Genomic DNA, 18,771 nt, shown 5'->3' on the forward strand with positions numbered 1-18,771 from the left:
TGATAAATTTACAGTAAGAAATGTAAAAAAATATCTTCATGGAACATGATCTTTACTTAATATCACAATAATTTTTTAATTTTTGAAATTAAAATCTATAATTTTGACCCATACAAAATTGTTGGCTATTGCTACAAATATACCCGTGATACTTAACACTGGTTTTGTGCTCCAGAGTCACATTTATCAACTCATTTGATGATGCGGAGTTCAGAAATATCAATAAAAAAAAACAAACATTTTATTTCCACTACTTGCGAAGGCAATATTTTTATTTTGTTTAACGTAATATAATAACACAAAACTTATGGAAGTGGATTTCCACCACTGAATAATAATATTTCTCAGAATTGTGCCTTTATATCACACAGTTTTGAGGAAAAACATCTGAATTGTGAGAAAAAAAGTTGCAGCTATTTTTTTTTTTTTGGTGGTGGAAACAACCTTCCATACAAACTAAATAGCTAAAACTAAAAAAAAAAAAAAGAATGAAATTTCTATATAAAATAAATAAATAATAAAAATGACAAAACAATAAGATTACTAAAACTTTAACTAAAATTACAATTAAATTATATAAATATAAAAACATAAAATATAAAAATAAAATATGAATAAAATAATATAAAATAAAATATAAAACTGACATAATATAATATAAAACTAATGTAAAAATAGAATGTAAAACTGATATAAAAATAAAAAATAATAGAGAAAACTATAATAGTATCTCAGTGAAACTAAAATAACTCAGCAGGTTAAAATAATTAAAGACAATTCATTTGTGATTTTTAGAAATTTCTTGATCTTTTTGACCAAGTTGGCCAATATTCAAAAATATGAATGAAAACTCTATATCATGTACATTTTTTTTTTTCTCAAAATAAGAATTTTTATAAATTACAATTTACATTGTATATTATTATACATTATCAAATTGAATTATTCAGATTACATCCGCTAAGTTTTACTTTTAATGTTACAAAGTTGTCAGAATGAATCATTTAAGAATTGATCAGATAGTTGTAGTGTGGCTCATATTCAGACAGGAATCGTGTGTTTGTGGTGTTTTTCTGCTGATGAAAGGAGAATGTAAGACTAATTCAGCACACAAATGAACCACACAAACAAAAAATGCTATGAACCTCATCTTTATTTTGTGTGAAAGTGTGATGTGTGTGATGAAACCAACACTATTTTTGTCCTCAGCGGCTTATAATTAGTAAGTCACTGGTTTGATCGAGCAGATGTGACGCGTGATGTTTGTCTCGGTGTGTTTCTTCAGGCTTCCTGAAGTCACGCGATCGAGCGCAGCAGAAGTTTTACACTCAGCTCACGAAGACGCAGATGTTCACGCAGTTCATCGAGGAGTGTTCGTTCGTCAGCGACCGGCACGGCTGCCTCGAGTTCTTCGACGAGTGCGTGCAGAAGGTGGGACGCTCACCTGCGGTCACCTGATCGCAGCGGCCAGTCGGATCCCTCCTATAACATCTGTGTGTGTGTGTGTGTGTGTCAGGTGGACGTGGAGAAGCCGGAGGACGTGCGTCTGATCGATCGGGACGAGTGTCACAGCGGTGAGCACACGGTGTTCATAATGCCTCCGGAGGAGCCGCAGGAGGCCGACGGATCCGAGTGTCCCGCGCACTACAGGTGTGTGATTATCGGTCGTGTTTGTTCATTATGAGCGTCCTCCACATCCGATATGACTTCCCTTCTCAGCTGACATCACTGAGGCCGCGCAGGCTTTTGGTTAACCAATATTACTAATAGTAATTGTAAGCAGTGTTGCATTGGTTAAAGGTCATATGATGATGCTAAGAACGTTATTTTTGTGTATTTGGTGTAATGCAATGTGTTTACGTGGTTTGAGGTTCAAGAAACACGTGTGTTTGAATGAGCCGTTTTAGGAAGGCGTGGCTGAGTCTTAACCAGTGTTGGGGAAAGTTACTTTTAAAAGTAATGCATTACAATGTTGCGTTACTGCCTTTAAAAGTAACTAATTACGTTACTTAGTTACTTTTTATAGAAAGTAATGCGTTACGTTACTTTTGCGCTACTTTTTAAATCCGGACAGGACATGCTTGTTTGTTTTTAATATAAAAAGTTCTGTTTTTGTTAAATGTAAAAGCCCTTTTGCAAAAAATCACCAATCACATTGTTAATCGTGGTATACTCACTGAATTAAGTAGTTTAATCCATTTGTGTTCTAGTTGTGTCAACTAAAAACTTCATATGAAATCATGAGATAAATGAGAAGATTTCTGAGAACTGAAAAGAGACAGTGAACTTAACATGGGCCTTTCTTCATAGATCTTTAGGAAATAGGAAGAAGGAAGTCAAGTGATGTCATCAGTGTGATTTTTATTTCAAAATAAATGCTTTTTGTTAAACGGTAACACTAGTGACACCTTCAGGAGACGCTACGTTTATTATATATTTTAGAATATTTATTCAGCATTTAGTTTTTTATGCTCTTTGCATCATATATCTGATAGTTATGAATGCATTATTGTATTTTAAATGGTATAAAAACCTGTTTTTGACCTCAGAATAAAGCATTTTCCCTCTGTACGTGCCGGTTTTGCGGTGCTTGGAATTCTATATAATTAATTTAAAAACAAATAGGTGTAATTGTGTAAATAACATGTTAAAAAATTTAGGAAAAGCTGATAATTCATTAAATTATAAAAATGTACAATTAAAATAAATCATATTAAAAGAATCAAAAGCAAAAATTAATTAATCATAAATTAAAATATTTGAAAAAGAAATATCAAAACCATTTACTAAAAATGAAATCATGAAAATGTAAAATTAAAATAAATACAAAATGACTGTAAATAAATAAACAAACTGTAAATAATAATCAAAAAATCAAAAAATATGATCAATAATTTTAAATGAAAAACAATAAAAAAAAATTGCACTTTTTTTTTAAATCCTAAAAATGTTATATTAAAATGAATAATTAAAAAAAACAAAACACTTGCTAAAAATGAAATCATAAAAATGTAAAATTGCAATAAATACATAACCAAAAAAAATAAAAGCCACCAAAAATATTTTTTTATTTTATTTTATAAAAAATATATATTTTTTAAAAAAGTTATAAAAATATAAAATTGAAGTAAATTAATAATTTTAAAAAACAGTTACTGAATAAATCATGAAAAAAATGTCAAATTAAAATGCATGAAAAATGAAGCACTTTCCCTCTGCACATGCCGGTTTTGTGGTGCTTGGAATTCTGCATAATTAATTTAACAACAAATAGGTGTAATTGTTCAAATAACATATTAAAATATTAAGAAATTGTAATCCTAAAGTGTTTTTCAAATGTAATATTTCTGTAAAGACTAGAGACAGAGAAATGGACATTTGCATCGAATGACCCACGTACATAATTTAAAATAAAAAACACCGACACCAAAAAAACATTTGTTTAAAATAATTAAAGAAATTCATAGGATAAATTCCACAATATTACTGTTTTTATTATTTTTTTATATCAAACAAACGTGATTTGCTGACAGGAAATGATGGAACACAGGCTAGACAGGAGCGTAACACACACACACGTATACGTTTTTTATGTTGTAGAATAAAACTTGACCTCATTTCAGATATTAAAAGTGACACAGAAGAGCAGAAATACCCGTTTCTGGATTTTTTCACTCTGCAGTAGTGCACACTTCATGATTCTCTCAAAATACATAAATAGATTCACTCAAAATACACAGGATAAGAACAGTGCGTCAGCTTAAATATTACTACAACTTCAGACGGAAACAGCTCACTTCCCTTTAACCTAAACTGTGTTTCCTGGTTTTTTCTGGCTCCTCAGCTGTTTTTTGTTCACTAAACTCTTGTTTCACGTGTGAATCTGCAGCTACGACACGTTCCCGATCCTCCAATCGGATCTGTTCGATCGGCCGCAGGATCAGCTGCGGACTCCGGCTAAAGGAAGTGCCCCCAGTAGCCCCGCCCCCCGGCGCACCAAACAGGTAGGACCCTCGGCTGAAGGTCAGGTCACTGGGTCAGAGGTTAAAGGTCAACGTGCTGACGCTCTCTGCTGTGTGTGTGTGTGTGTGCAGGAGATAAAGCTGGCGCAGAAGAAGGCGCAGAAGTACTCGACGGTGCCGGACATGTGGTCCAAATGCCTGCTGGGTCACTGCTACGGCCTCTGGTTCATCTACTTACCCACGTTTGTCAAAGCAGAGAGCACTAAAGTGCGGACGCTGCACGCCGCATACGAGGTGCTCAAACACATGGAGACGCGCAAAGTGGTGCTGCCGGACGAGGTCAGAGACACACACATATACACACACAGCACGATATAAAGCACTGTACTGATGTGATGCAGATGCAGTAAGCGTGTTTTGTGCGTCGCAGGTGTGTTACCGTATCCTCATGCAGCTGTGCGGTCAGTACGGTCAGCCGGTTCTCGCGGTCAGAGTTCTGCTGGAGATGAAGCGGGCGGGAATTACACCCAACACCATCACATACGGATACTACAATAAAGTGACGTATTTCAGAATAATGAGCTCATACAGGGATGCACAAACTGGGGTTTATGAGTTGATGAAAAGCTGATTATTCAATAAATTATAAATTAAAATAAATCATATTAAAAGAATCAAAAGCAAAAATAAATTAGTCATAAATTAAAATATGTGAATAATTCAAAAAGAATTATGATCAAAAAAATTTACTAAAAATGAAATAATGAAAATGTAAAATTAAAATAAATAAAAAAAATAAAAAATGCTGAAATTAAATAATCCCTTAAAAAAAAGATAAATACTTTTAAATTAAAAACATTGCACTGTTTTTTAAATAATAAAAATGCAATATTAAAATAAATAATAATAAAAATGAAATCATGAAAATGTAAAATTGCAATAAATAAATAATGTAAAAACAAAAGCCACAAAAAATATTTACAAAAAATGTATTGTCAAAAAAATATAAAATTAATATAAATGAATAATAATAAAAAAACACTTACTAAATAAATAATTAAAATGTCAAATTAAAATACATAAAAAATTTTAAAAACTCCAAAAACATTTAGTAGAATTAATTAAATCATAAAAATGTAAGATTAAGATAAGTAAATAATTAAAAAATAAAAACACCCATAAAAGCATTTACTAGAATTAATTAAATCATAAAAATGTACGATTTAGATAAATCTTTTTAAAATAAAAACAAAGTAAAACGTACTAAATATGAAATCATACAAATGTAAAATTGCAATAAATACATAATGAAAAAAATAAAAGCCGCCAAAAATATTTATTAAAATTTTATTGTCATAAAAATATAAAATAAAAAAATGAATAATTAAAAAAAACACTTACTAAATAAATCATTAAAAAATGTCAAATTAAAATACAAAACATTTACTAGAATTAAATCATAAAAATGTAAAATTAATATAAATAAATAATTTTAAAATAAAAACATTTACCACCATTAAATAAATTATAAAAATGTAAAATTAAGCTAAATCATTTTAAAATAGACACCCAAAACAGCATTTACTAAAATGAATTAAATCCTAAAAATGTGAGATTAACATAAATCTTTTTCAAATAAAAACAAAGTAAAACATGTAAAATTGCAATAATGAAAAAATAAAAGCCACCAAAAATATTTACAAAATCTTAAGTCATAAAAATATAAACAATTTAAAAATAAAAAACTCCAAAAACACTTACTAGAATTAATTAAATCATAAAAATGTTAAATTAAGACAAATAATTAAAAAAAAAAAAAAAAAAACATTTACTATAATGAAATCATAAAAATGTAAGATTACAATAAATCTTTTTTAAAATAACAAAGTAAAACACTTACTAAAAAAAGATGAAAATGTTTAGCTGCATGTCATGTGAGCATTAACTGAGAGAACGGTGAATGTGAATGTGTTGTTAAATGATTGAAATATGAACTTAAAATCTCAGGGAGTCTTCAAGTGTTTCGGCTGATGAGAGCGAATCCCTGATATTATGTACAGATGACTGTGTTCTGTTTGCTCACGCGTGTGTGTTTTATTCTGCCGTCTGTAGGCGGTGCTAGAGAGCAAATGGCCATCCACCAATCAGGGAGGGCGTCTTCGCTGGGCGAAGCTGCGTAACGTGGTATTGGCCGTGGCTCAGTTCAGGCAGCCAATCAAACAGCAGCAGAGGAGCGCGTCGTTCAGCACCCGCGCAGGTCAGAGAGACGCCCCGCCTCCGGCACGTGATCGACAGCCGTCGGCATCGTCACATTCTCACATTCTGCTCCTGTTTACAGAAGACGTGCTGTCCAAGCCCCGCCCCCACTCGGCTCTGATTCGTCAGTCCAGCTGGAGCGGGTTGAGCGAAAGCTCGAGCCACGAATCGCTGACGAGTCTGGCCAAGAGCAACAGTCTGAGCAGCGTTCAGGCGTCAGGAAGCAGTGAGTGACTGATGATCGAGACTCGCGTCTGATCTTTCTGTTTCTGAGCTCTTATTCCAGTCTTTGTTCGTTTATCAGAGGTGAAGCTGTCAAAGAAAGCAGCGGCGCAGACGGCCGCAGCCAACGCGGCCGCAGCCTCACGCAAACCTCCCGCCGGCCGCCGCGACACGCTGAGTCCTCCTGCGCCCGTCCTGGTGCGCCGCAGCGACATCTGCCTGTCCACCTTCTACAGAGACTGCGCAGAGACCGCAGACGCAGACTGCAGATGTCAGCCGGAGAGGGACAGCAGGTACACACACAGAAAACAAGCCTAAATCTTTCTTTTTTTTAATTCAACTCTTCATTAGCAGTCTGATTAAAATAAAATAAAATCTCTTTTTTTTTTAACAAATTAATTTATCCATAAAAATGCAGAAGTACAATAATCAAAACTATTTTTTGCATATTATGTTTTTTTATTTAATTTTAGCAAATTAATTAAATCATGAAAACATAATTCAAATATTTTTTTTTATTTATTAACAAATTAATTAAATCATAAAAATGTAAAATTAAGATAAATAATAAAAAAAAGCTTATTTTCAAAAGTGGGTACCTGAATAACTACTGGATCTTCATTATAATTAGCTCTAATTAGACTGATTTCTTGCAATGTCCACTAGATCAGTGGCTTAAAACCAGGCTTCCAGGACCTCAAGATGACTTAAATCATTTTTTGATTGTTTAAATAATACAAAACAAGCTGTCAAATACATAACATAAGTGTAAATGAATAAAAATGAAGATATTTCTAATTTTAATGCAGCCCTAAAAAATAAAAACAATCAAAAACACTAAAAATTAAATCATAAAATGTATGTACAAATTTAAATAAACAGGTAGCACAAAACAACAAAAATGTACTCACATTAATTTGATTAAAAATAAAAAAGATTGAATTCAAATTAAATCAAAAATGTAAAATTCAGATAAATACATTTTAAAAGTAAAAATAAATAAATACATAAAAATGTCAAATTAACATAAATAAAAAATATGACTAATTTTTTATTTTAAAATCTTGATCTTTTAAACCTGAACCAGTAAATCATGAATGACTGTGACCAGTGTTGCCTCGTCCTTGTTTTTCCCGTGGAATTGGGCTGCTTTAACACGTCTGTTGTTTTTCATGTCCGTGGGTTGAAGCGACCTCAGTAACGTGATATTTATCCCCTGGAATGGAATTTACCAGGGGAACCACGCCAAAAAACACACTTTTAACAGGGGACCCCCCTCAAAAGGCAATTGAGCTAGTTTTGAGTAGCAATTAGGCGAGTTTTGTTGTGAAAACCTGGCAACCCTGACTGTCACACATATTAATTGGTTTAAAAGAGCAGGAAGCAGCTATCAGAGTTTCTAGAGTTCTGAGATATAATGTACAGAAACTAGGATAAGATGTGTCTATAAGATGAAAATAAAAAAGGAACAGCTGTGTGAATTCCAAAAGGAGCTGGTTCTGTGTGATCGTTACTGGTGACAGATTCACACCGGTGGTTTTTGTGTCGTTTCGCTCTCGTTCTGCAGGTCGGTGGAGGTGAGGGAGACTCTGAACAGGAAGTCGGTGGATGAGAACTACAACAACGTTTCGTCCCCGAGCCGCGGTCTGGCCGGGAAACTGCAGCAGCTGCTGACGCCCACGAGGAACCGCACGTCCGTGCGACGGGCCGCTAGCGTGGACGACCGGCGGGTGGGAGCGAACGGACACTCGCGCCGAACCTCAGAGCAGAAACTCTCACGCAAGAACCAGATGGCCGAGAGTCTGCTGAAGGCCAAGGAGCGGCTGTACAACGCCACGTCTGAGGTGACCAGAGCTAGGGCTGATGGGAAACTGATTCAAAATGATTCCTGATGAACATGATGCAGGAGTCTATTAGAATGCAGTTATATGAGCTGAAAATTCCACATATCAGCACAAAATCACCCTCTTATATTTATGTCATGCAGCTGTATGAGTTTATACAACCGTTTGATACACAAATTTATTTTGCGTTACATTTTAGACACAATATTGTCTTTGTTTTTGCTCAATTCAAAGTCAGCAGAGCTGATGAGCATCTCCAGTGATTTGTTACTGAATTAATTCATGGTTTTGAAAGAATCGAGTGAGTCAGTGATTCAGAGACTCGTTCATAAAGACAGTCACTTTCTTCATTTCTGAATGAATCAGCTGTTTGAATGAATCATTTGAAGGAATGATTCAGTGACTCACTGTTAGCTTCATATTGAGAGTATCGTTTCATTTTGTTTCTGTAATCATTTACAAAAACTTTAATACAGACAGACAGACTGTATTGCCTTCAAAACATTTAAACTCTAACTTATTAAAACTTCTTTAAACTTCAAACTATTTCAGACTGAAAACCATCAAACTTAAACTTTTTCAAACTTTTCAGACTTGTTCAAACGTTCTGGTCCGGCTTTCTCAACCCAGCTTAAAGTTTGTCTTGATGAACTTTTTAATCTGTTTATTAATGCGATGCTTGAATCTAAATATTCTTTCTAAAGCTACTTTGTAATGTCTGTTCAGTGCTTTTCTCATCACAATTTCTCAGCCCAAATTGATGTGTTTTTTATTTTGCGATTATTTATATGAATTAATCTGCATGTCGTGTTATTAATTAGACTACATTTTAATCACTTGACAGCCCTAATATTAATTGTCTGTGTGTGTAGAGTTCTCTGTCTGTAGGGAGTGACATTGACATGACTGACATCCAGACGCTTGCGGTTCCTCTCAGGAAGTCATGGGATTCTTCACAGGAAGGGGCGGGCATTGAGGTTTGTGCCTTCTTTAGGTGACAACACAATTTTTGGCAACATTATGGACTGTTTATTATTGTTACTAGTTTTGTTTACATTGTCGATACAGTGTTTTCCTGTTTAACACTGTAAAGCTGCTGTGACACAGTCTGTACTGTATAAAGCGCTACAGAAATAAAGGTGACAACAGTGAAACAGGCTGAATCAGTCTCAGTGAGTGTGTCGACGTGTCTGCGCAGGTGCTGATGTCGAGCTGCTCGCTGTGCCGCAGCTGTAATTCTCTGGTGTACGACGAGGAGATCATGGCGGGCTGGTCGTCTGATGACTCCAATCTCAACACCACCTGTCCGTTCTGCTCCGCGCCGTTCGTCCCGCTGCTGAACGCAGAGATCTGTGACCTGGGCCCCGTCTGCAGGTAACGCAGACTACAACACTAGAAAAAATAAAATAAAATAAATAAAATAAGCATTAACTGAAAAAACAAAAGCTAATTACATTTCAGCTAGTTTAAAGGCAGCATTTATAAAATACATAAATATAGCTGCAAGCAGCGATTACGGGGGTTCCAACGCTTTAAGACATTTAAGCAAATATGAAAAACATACTGTTAAAACATATTGAAAACATATGGAACATATTGAAAAGATAATATTGTTTAGCAAATCTGTAAACACCTAAATCGATGAAAGAAAAAAGCATTTTTGGCAAATCCAGGTAATTTACCATATAAATACTACGTTTTTTAACATTCATGACTGTTATAGCACCAGCTGTGGTTTGATCTCCTTAAAACTTTGCATGTTTGTTTAGAATCATCTGTCGCATGTGCTCCGCAGGTTTCGAGTAGCTTTGAGTTTTCCTTTAGGCTTTATAGGATTTTGGGTAAATCTGGACACGTCCCTTTTCTAAATGATCCCATTATTGCCTCCCAAAGGGTACATTTCAACATTATTGACCTAAAGAGAACACAGAATTGTCCTGCAGTGTTTTTTTCCAGATTGAGCAAAAAACCTAGGACTAGTTCGCAAAAGTAGGTTCTTCACATCTTGTCAATCATTTAACAAACGATTTGATTGACAGCAGTGCTTCTAGAGGCAAAGTTGTCCAGATTGAGGAGTTTTATCATTCATGCCTTTGAAAAATGTGATATCGCTCTCCAGTGGCCAGTTTCTTTCAAGTTTCTCTCATACCTTTGGGACTGAGTCAAACAGGCCTGCCGAGTTTTGTTCCGATCGGCCTCCGTTAACCTCGTCTAACAGGTGCTCAAACTGTGTCGGCCAAAATTTCACCAGGCTCACAATCGAATCTGAGGCTGCGTTTTGTCCAGTGTGAGCCAAGGATTCCAGCAACATAAGACACTTGAGCCTGCGACTGACGGTTTAGGAGTTATGATTGATTTCGTACTTTTGATCGCTGTAGCGCCCCCGTCAGGACGATTGGGGTGAGCCTTGGTCACATTGTCGGTGGTGTGAGTATCACCATCCCTCCAACTTTCAAGTCTCTACGACTCTAACAATTACAGTAGGGTTTCAACAGGGTTTGAACCCCTAAAGACTGTGCAGACATATTCAAAATAAATAAATAAATAAATAAATAAATAAAGTGACCAGGGCTCAACACTAAGGATTTTTTCTACTGTGGTTTAAATTTTTACTTGCCCGGACAAAATTTTCACTGGCCCTACCACAAAAAAATTAAATAGTTGCTGTTATCATTGTTTTTGACTCATGTTATCTTTTATTTTAACATGCCGAAAAAAAAGGTACAATTCTTGATTCTAATTTCGATACCACACCTAAACCTACTAGCATAACTAAACTTCAAACATTATTTGTATGTTCAAAATAATTTTAATTATTAATTAAACTTTTTAGGAAAAAACAGCAGACTGAAAGAACTCAACCTCAGTGTTTGTCAGCAGGCGGCGCTTATGGAATTAGAGTAATATTACGTTTCTATGGTTAACGCTGTAAACAAAGCAGCTCAGTGCTTATGAGCACTACTTTAAATCCATCATACATGAGCAAATGAAAAGAAAATGTAAACTTTTCTTAAGACAGTCAGTTCCCCTCAGAGATGCATCTTGCTCTGCCTGCTACAGTATTTTTTCCTCTTTGCATTCGTCTTTAGCGTCTCTGGCCTCTGATAATGGATGTTTAAAGAGTTTAATAAAGAGTTTAAAAAGAGTAATATTTCCACACACATGACAGTTTGACAAAAGATTGCTTGCAGTTTGTGTGCAAGCCCGGAACAGAGATCGGTTGAAATATGTCCGGTCGATCGGTGCGTCTGTCTCTACTGTATAAATGAAATATGGATTGATCATTGTTAAAGCTACAAAGCTAATCGTCAAGACAAGTATTTTGACATACTTTTGTAGGCTATTTGTCCGTGGGAGATGCGTCTCTTTGTGATCGCTTAAATTTTTAAATTAACAAGGTTGAAAAAAACACATTCAAATGATAAACTTTTATGCCGACGCAGCAGTGACATATTCGTCAACTGGGCCATCGGCCACTCCTTATTGTCAAGCCCTGGTGACAAAACACATTAGAACTAAAATTAAAATCGAAATAGAACATAAGAAAATTCTAATAGCATATTAATGATGCTAAAATAACACTGTGTAACACTGACTTTGATTAGAACTTTCCTACAGGGCCATTTAAAACATGTGTGCCTGAGTGCTGACAAGTGTTTGTGCTCATTTACGTGATCTGCGTCCTCATGAACTCATGTGAATACACTTAAATGTGTGTGTGCAGCGTGGAGCGCAATAATCTGAGCGCGGAGGATGAGCTGGAGAACGCCATGCGACCTCCCGCAGGTCCGGACGACGCACTGCAGCACCTGTGCAACGGCGTCAGGGAGACGGACTCCAGCTCCGAGACCAGCAGCCAATCGGAGAGCAGCGTGCCGTCGGTGGGCGGAGCCCCGCAGGTGACGGTGGCGTACCTGAGCCCGCTGGTGCTGCGGAAGGAGATGGAGAGTCTGCTGGAGAACGAGGGCGAGGCCGTTCTCTCGCAGGTCCAGCTGCTGGACAGTCACTCCATCCTCTTCTGGAATCTGGTGTGGTACTTCACTCGCCTCGGTCTGCCCAGTAACCTGCTGCAGCTGCTGCGGACGTCACCGCTGACCGCACGCCTCGCGCAGGTCTCTCTCTCGCACACATATACACATACGCACACACAGAGGAGCTCAGCTGACGGTGTGTTTGTGCGTCAGGGGTCAGAGGGCGCGGGGGTGCGCGTGAAGCTGCTGTGGGACACGCTGACCCCGGATACGGAGCAGTGGCCGCCGCTCTACATGCTCTGGAGGATTCACAGTAAGACACGCAAACATTAACACGTGCAAAGTCTGTGACTGTTTTTACATTCCACAATAGTTCTTTATAAAAGTGATAACTTCATATTTTACAGCTGAAACACACTGATCAGCAAAGTTATGAATGTCACCATGTTATTGCTGCATTTATGTATTTTATTAATTAAAAAACCCTGAAATTCCAAATTTTAATATAAAAAGCCTATGATGCAAAATACATAATACTTGTGTTACTTATTTAAAAAAACACCTTAGAAAAGTAATGTGTTACTTCACTAGTTACTTGAAAATGATCTGATTACATAATTAGCATTACCCCCAACACTGTATACATATCATCTGAGAATTACCAGTATTAACCCCACTGAAATGAATTTATAACTCATGATGGCTCAAAAACAGTCCAGATTTAAAAAACCTAAAAAAAAATAAATAAATAATTCTATCAAAAGTACATAAATATTACTCTGAAATGTTTTTAAACAAAATAAATTTGTTACTTGCATAAACTTAACTTTCCAGTGAAAAAGTGATTAATTTTTTCAGGCTGCAGTGGTTCATCAATTGATGTACATATTCATCTTTATCAGCAAAATTCAGTTTGAAACTGTTTGCAATATGAAGAAAAGGCTGGATATACTTTACAACATTTTTTTTTTTGACATTTGTAGATAATGTAACAAAGTATTTTTGATACTAATGGTGCTCCATACGTACCTGGGTTTAAATGACCCAGACATAAAACATGTCACATGTTTATTTATAAATGCGGCCCTGCACCATAAAACCAGTCATAAGGGTCAATTTTTTGAAAGCTGAAAGCTGAATAAATAAGCTTTCCATTGATGTGTGGTTTGTTAGGATAGAACAATATTTGACTGAAAAACAACTGTTTGAAAATCTGGAATCTGAGAATACAAAAAAATCTAAATATTGAGAAAATCACCTTTAAAGTTGTCCTAATGAGGTTCTTAGCAATCCATATTACTAATCAAAAATGAAGTTTTGACATACAGTGGGTACGGAAAGTATTCAGACCCCCTTAAATTTTTCACTCTTTGTTATATTGCAGGCATTTGCTAAAATCATTTAAGTTCATTTTTTTTCCTCATTAATGTACACACAGCACCCCATATTGACAGAAAAACACAGAATTGTTGACATTTTTGCAGATTTATTAAAAAAGTAAAACTGAAATATCACATAGTCCTAAGTATTCAGACCCTTTGCTCAGTATTTAGTAGAAGCACCCTTTTGATCTAATACAGCCATGAGTCTTTTTGGGAAAGATGCAACAAGTTTTTCACACCTGGATTTGGGGATCCTCTGCCATTCCTCCTTGCAGATCCTCTCCAGTTCTGTCAGGTTGGATGGTAAACGTTGGTGGACGCCATTTTTAGGTCTCTCCAGAGATGCTCAATTGGGTTGAAGTCAGGGCTCTGGCTGGGCCATTCAAGAACAGTCACGGAGTTGTTGTGAAGCCACTCCTTCGTTATTTTAGCTGTGTGCTTAGGGTCACTGTCTTGTTGGAAGGTAAACCTTCGGCCCAGTCTGAGGTCCTGAGCGCTCTGGAGAAGGTTTTCGTCCAGGATATCCCTGTACTTGGCCGCATTCATCTTTCCCTCGATTGCAACCAGTCGTCCTGTCCCTGCAGCTGAAAAACACCCCCACAGCATGATGCTGCCACCACCATGCTTCACTGTTGGGACTGTATTGGACAGGTGATGAGCAGTGCCTGGTTTTCTCCACACATACCGCTTAGAATTAAGGCCAAAAAGTTCTATCTTGGTCTCATCAGACCAGAGAATCTTATTTCTCACCATCTTGGAGTCCTTCAGGTGTTTTTTAGCAAACTCCATGCGGGCTTTCATGTGTCTTGCACTGAGGAGAGGCTTCCGTCGGGCCCCGACTGGTGGAGGGCTGCAGTGATGGTTGACTTTCTACAACTTTCTCCCATCTCCCGACTGCATCTCTGGAGCTCAGCCGCAGTGATCTTTGGGTTCTTCTTTACCTTTCTCACCAAGGCTCTTCTCCCCCGATAGCTCAGTTTGGCCGGACGGCCAGCTCTAGGAAGGGTTCTGGTGGTCCCAGACGTCTTCCATTTAGAATTATGAAGGCCACTGTGCTCTTAGGAACCTTAAGTGCAGCAGAAATGTTTTTGTAACCTTGGCCAGATCTGTGCCTTGCCACAATTCTGTCTCTGAGCTCTTCAGGCAGTTCCTTTGACCTCATGATTCTCATTTGCTCTGACATGCACTGTGAGCTGTAAGGTCTTATATAGACAGGTGTGTGGCTTTCCTAATCAAGTCCAATCAGTATAATCAAACACAGCTGGACTCAAATGAAGGTGTAGAACCATCTCAAGGATGATCAGAAGAAATGGACAGCACCTGAGTTAAATATATGAGTGTCACAGCAAAGGGTCTGAATACTTAGGACCATGTGATATTTCAGTTTTTCTTTTTTAATAAATCTGCAAAAATGTCAACAGTTCTGTGTTTTTCTGTTAATATGGAGTGCTGTGTGTACATTAATGAGGGAAAAAAATGAACTTAGGGGGTCTGAATTTAAGGGGGTCTGAATCCTTTCCGTACCCACTGTATTTATGGTAGGAAATTTACAAAATATCCTCATGGAACATGATCTTTACTTAATTTAATTTTGGCATAAAAGAAAAAAATTAAATTTTGACGCATACAATGTATTTTTGGCTATTGCTACAAATATACCCGTGATACTTAAGACTGGTTTTGTGGTATATATAGAAATTAATGCAAAAAATATATGTAGAATTGATGTGTATTTTGAGACTCTTAAAGCATTTGCAAGATCTAGTCCTTTATTAAAAACTTTGTTTTAGAATTTTTTCATGTCTATTCTGGGTCTAAATGGACACGAATGAGGGTTGACACTCGCCAAGTGCCAAATGCGAGTATGTGTACTCAACAGCAGCATTACTGTATTAGTAATCTGTCGATTCCTGTTATTGATTGATGCGGTTCCCCTCCCGTCCTGCAGGTGGCGTCCCCATGCGCAGCCACAACTGGCGGCATCACAACCATCCCTTCAGCCTCGGCTTCCTGGAGGAAGTGCTGCGCTGGGTCGGCATGAACGAGGTACACAAGGCCATCACGCTCTTCCTGGATGCGGTCGCTAAGCAGCCCGGCACTCCGCGGATACAGAGGTGAGGCGTTGCCAAGTCTGTGGTTTTTCTGTGGAATTGGGCTACTTTAACACTGTTGCCACAGGTTGTTTTTTAGTCCGTGGGTTGAAGTGGCCCCAAAAATGTGATATTTATCCCCTGTAATGTGAATTTATAAAAATGTCTATTTTTCCCCACCAAATGCAGTTTTTAACAGGGGATCCCCCTTGAAATTCAATTGGGCTAGTTTTGGGCCAATTTTGAGTAGCAAATGGGCTGGTTTTGTTGTGAAAACCTGGCAACCCTGCTCAGGTGAGTCTGAACTCTGACGTGTGTCTGTGTTTGTGTGGATCTGCAGGAGTCTGTACAGAGAGATGCTCTTCCTCACGCTGGCTGCTATGGGAAAAGATCATGTCGGTGAGTCACGCAAAACCAGCAAACTCCAATAAACAGCAGCATTTATTTTTATTTCCAGTTTAGGAAGTGTAGTGCTCCAACTTAAAGGGACAGTTCACCTAAAAATGAAGATGTGCTGATAATTTCCTCACTCTCAGTTCATCAAAGATGTGACTTTTTTTCTTCAGTAGAACAGGCGACACAAAATAAATACAAAAAATGTAGAGACTCGGACCCTTGACTCTTTTTGACATCTCTTATGGCTGAAGGGTTAGGAAATTAACAGCAAATGTTCAGTTTTGTGTGAACTATACCTTTAAGTTTTCAACTAGGCGTCGTGATCCTAAAGAACTGTTTAATCTGTGTCCACAGCTTCGTTTGATAAGCGTTATAAGGCGGCGTACGTGCGCTTGAGCGGTTCTCTGGGTCGAGAGGAGCTGAGGAGGAAGAGAGTCCAGCCGCCCAGTCCTAAAGCCGTCGACTGCAGACGCTGCTTCCTGCTGCCGCTGGAGTGCTGAACACACACACACACACACAAATACACACACACATTCACACTCCGCTTGTCTCGTCCCGTCTTGCTGTCGTCTTCACGCTGCTTGAGGAGGAATCGCGACACACAGGCCGAGCGCTTCTGCTGGTACGGTCACTGCAGACGCCGCCGTGCATTATGGGAACGCGTGAGCCTTTCACCTAAAACTGCTTCTGTATCCCACGATGCCGAGCAAACTGACACCCGCCGCCCATCGGACATTTTCATAGGATGTAACGTGGCGTCTGGATTTACCTCGTTTATTTCTGTTTGATTTCATGGAGCTCAAAGATGAAGATCCAGTTGTAAACGCCAGAAGGCATCATGGGAGTTTGTTGCACTGGAGTGACGCTCTGAGCTCTTTCATGTTTGTGTGAGATGTTTCTCGACCAGCAGATTCATCGTCTCTGTTCTGGACTGGAGTTAAACTAGTCTGGTCAGGACTACAGTAGTTAGTTCCTCTGAACCGTGTTTGTGTGTGTGAGAGAGAAAGCAGCGCTTTATTATTATAAGAGTGTCATGTGACTGTAGGATGATCCTGGAGAATCATGACTTCCTGTGACGCTCTGATTGGCTGACGCCCGTGTGCTCGTTCAGCTCGTTCATCCACAAACCAGCTGGTTTTATCATCGAGCCGTTATTCACACGACCATCAAACACATTCACCTCCCAAACTCTCATCGTTCTGTCATCATTTCCTCTCATTCACACCTGTGTCCGTCTGCAGTCAAACACAAGACGACATTCTCAGAAATGAACCAGTGTTTTATTTTCATACAATGAAAGTCAGTGGGGTCCAATGTTCTTTGGCTCCCAACATCATTAAAAATACATATACAATTATTAATTTATCAGATGATCAATTTGAAGGAGAGTGAATGATGACAGAATGATGATTTTTGTCTGAACTGACTCATTAAATGCACATATCAGGGTTGAATTTGTACATTTTATTTTGCTGTTTCCAGTCCTGTCTGATCATCTTTTTTTTCTATATCCAGTATGAGCCCAGGATATAATCCAAAAATGATGAAGGAACTAGATACATTCAGTCCAGCTGACTTCCTGTACATTTCAAAAGATACTTTTAATACAGAACTAAAACAAAGTTACAGTTAGTGTTTAATTTACAACAATAATTTGCAATGACACCAATCATCATTTTCCTTTCTTTTTTCAAAATTACTTTTTTTAAATTATGAAAAATGTAGAAACACTTCACAGTAAGGTTTCATTTGTTCATGCATTAGCCAAAATTAACTATTAATTAGCAATATATAGTTTTACAGCATTTATTCATCTTTATTAATGTTGGTAAATACATTTTAATGCAATTTTTAAAATGCATTGTTTGTTCATGTTAGCAGTGCGTTAACTAATGTTGACAGATATGACTTTTAATTTTAATAAGTATTATTAAATGTTTAAATTTCCATTATATAAGATAAATAAATGCTGTAAGTGTTTTTCATTGTTCATTGATGTTCACTGATGTAGTGAATGTGAACAAATGAAAGTTTACTGTAAAGTGTTTCCCAAACTCTGAATGAAGAAGACTTTATTTCTTTAATCAAACATGTGCTTGTGTTGGTTTTGTGAAGTGTGATCTGCTGCGATTCATCCGCTCTCGTTCTGTTGTGTCGGGAAGCGTCTCTCTCTCGTTTGCTCTTCTGATCCGTGTTTCTTGAGTTTTTGTGTTTGTCTGTGAGTTTCTTCTCCTGGAGTGAAACGGCTGTGATCTGTGTTTAAAATCACTGTTACAGAGGATTGACGCCACATTCATTAGTCTTAATTTTATTAAGGAGGAATATGAAGCTGCTAGAGGAGTTTTAGTGGCATTAGAGGAAGTGACGTCAGAGGAAGCTGTAGTTTGTGCTCTCATTCACTGCAATAACCGCGGAGCAGCCGAGCTTCACTGCAGCATGAACGTCTGCATTTATCAAGACAACAGAGATTATAAAGCTATATTTAAGTTTTCATGTGTTTGCTGTGCTAATTTATATTGATGTGACCTTTGACCTTTGTTGTGAATGTTGTTTTGTTTTTCTTTTTTAAGAAAAGAGTTTTAAGAACCAACATTCTGTCTGTTTCTTCAGATCATTGACTGAGTTTATTAGAAATAATTAGCACGAGA

At 37.2% G+C, this 18,771-nt stretch overlaps 1 protein-coding gene across 3 annotated transcripts in view; it reads left to right on the forward strand.

Annotated features, from left to right (window-relative positions):
* Positions 1-18,136, forward strand: part of LOC127178158 (DENN domain-containing protein 4B) — a 30,582-nt gene extending 12,446 nt beyond the window's left edge. For 2 of the 3 annotated variants that reach the window (XM_051130850.1, XM_051130851.1), the window contains exons 13-27: positions 1,286-1,431; positions 1,517-1,650; positions 3,890-4,004; positions 4,095-4,301; positions 4,393-4,521; positions 6,075-6,444; positions 6,523-6,733; positions 8,008-8,284; positions 9,157-9,261; positions 9,483-9,658; positions 12,009-12,396; positions 12,469-12,568; positions 15,586-15,751; positions 16,068-16,126; positions 16,478-18,136. In XM_051130850.1, the coding sequence (XP_050986807.1) occupies positions 1,286-1,431; positions 1,517-1,650; positions 3,890-4,004; positions 4,095-4,301; positions 4,393-4,521; positions 6,075-6,444; positions 6,523-6,733; positions 8,008-8,284; positions 9,157-9,261; positions 9,483-9,658; positions 12,009-12,396; positions 12,469-12,568; positions 15,586-15,751; positions 16,068-16,126; positions 16,478-16,623 (2,729 nt within the window). In that variant the 3' untranslated portion in view covers positions 16,624-18,136. The remainder of the gene's footprint in view (positions 1-1,285; positions 1,432-1,516; positions 1,651-3,889; positions 4,005-4,094; positions 4,302-4,392; positions 4,522-6,074; positions 6,445-6,522; positions 6,734-8,007; positions 8,285-9,156; positions 9,262-9,482; positions 9,659-12,008; positions 12,397-12,468; positions 12,569-15,585; positions 15,752-16,067; positions 16,127-16,477) is intronic. The other variant, XM_051130852.1, reaches the window with a different exon arrangement.
* The last annotated feature ends 635 nt before the right edge of the window (positions 18,137-18,771 follow it).

The sequence above is a fragment of the Labeo rohita genome, chromosome 16 (assembly GCF_022985175.1).
Source record: "Labeo rohita strain BAU-BD-2019 chromosome 16, IGBB_LRoh.1.0, whole genome shotgun sequence".
Classification (NCBI taxonomy): Eukaryota; Metazoa; Chordata; class Actinopteri; order Cypriniformes; family Cyprinidae; genus Labeo; species Labeo rohita.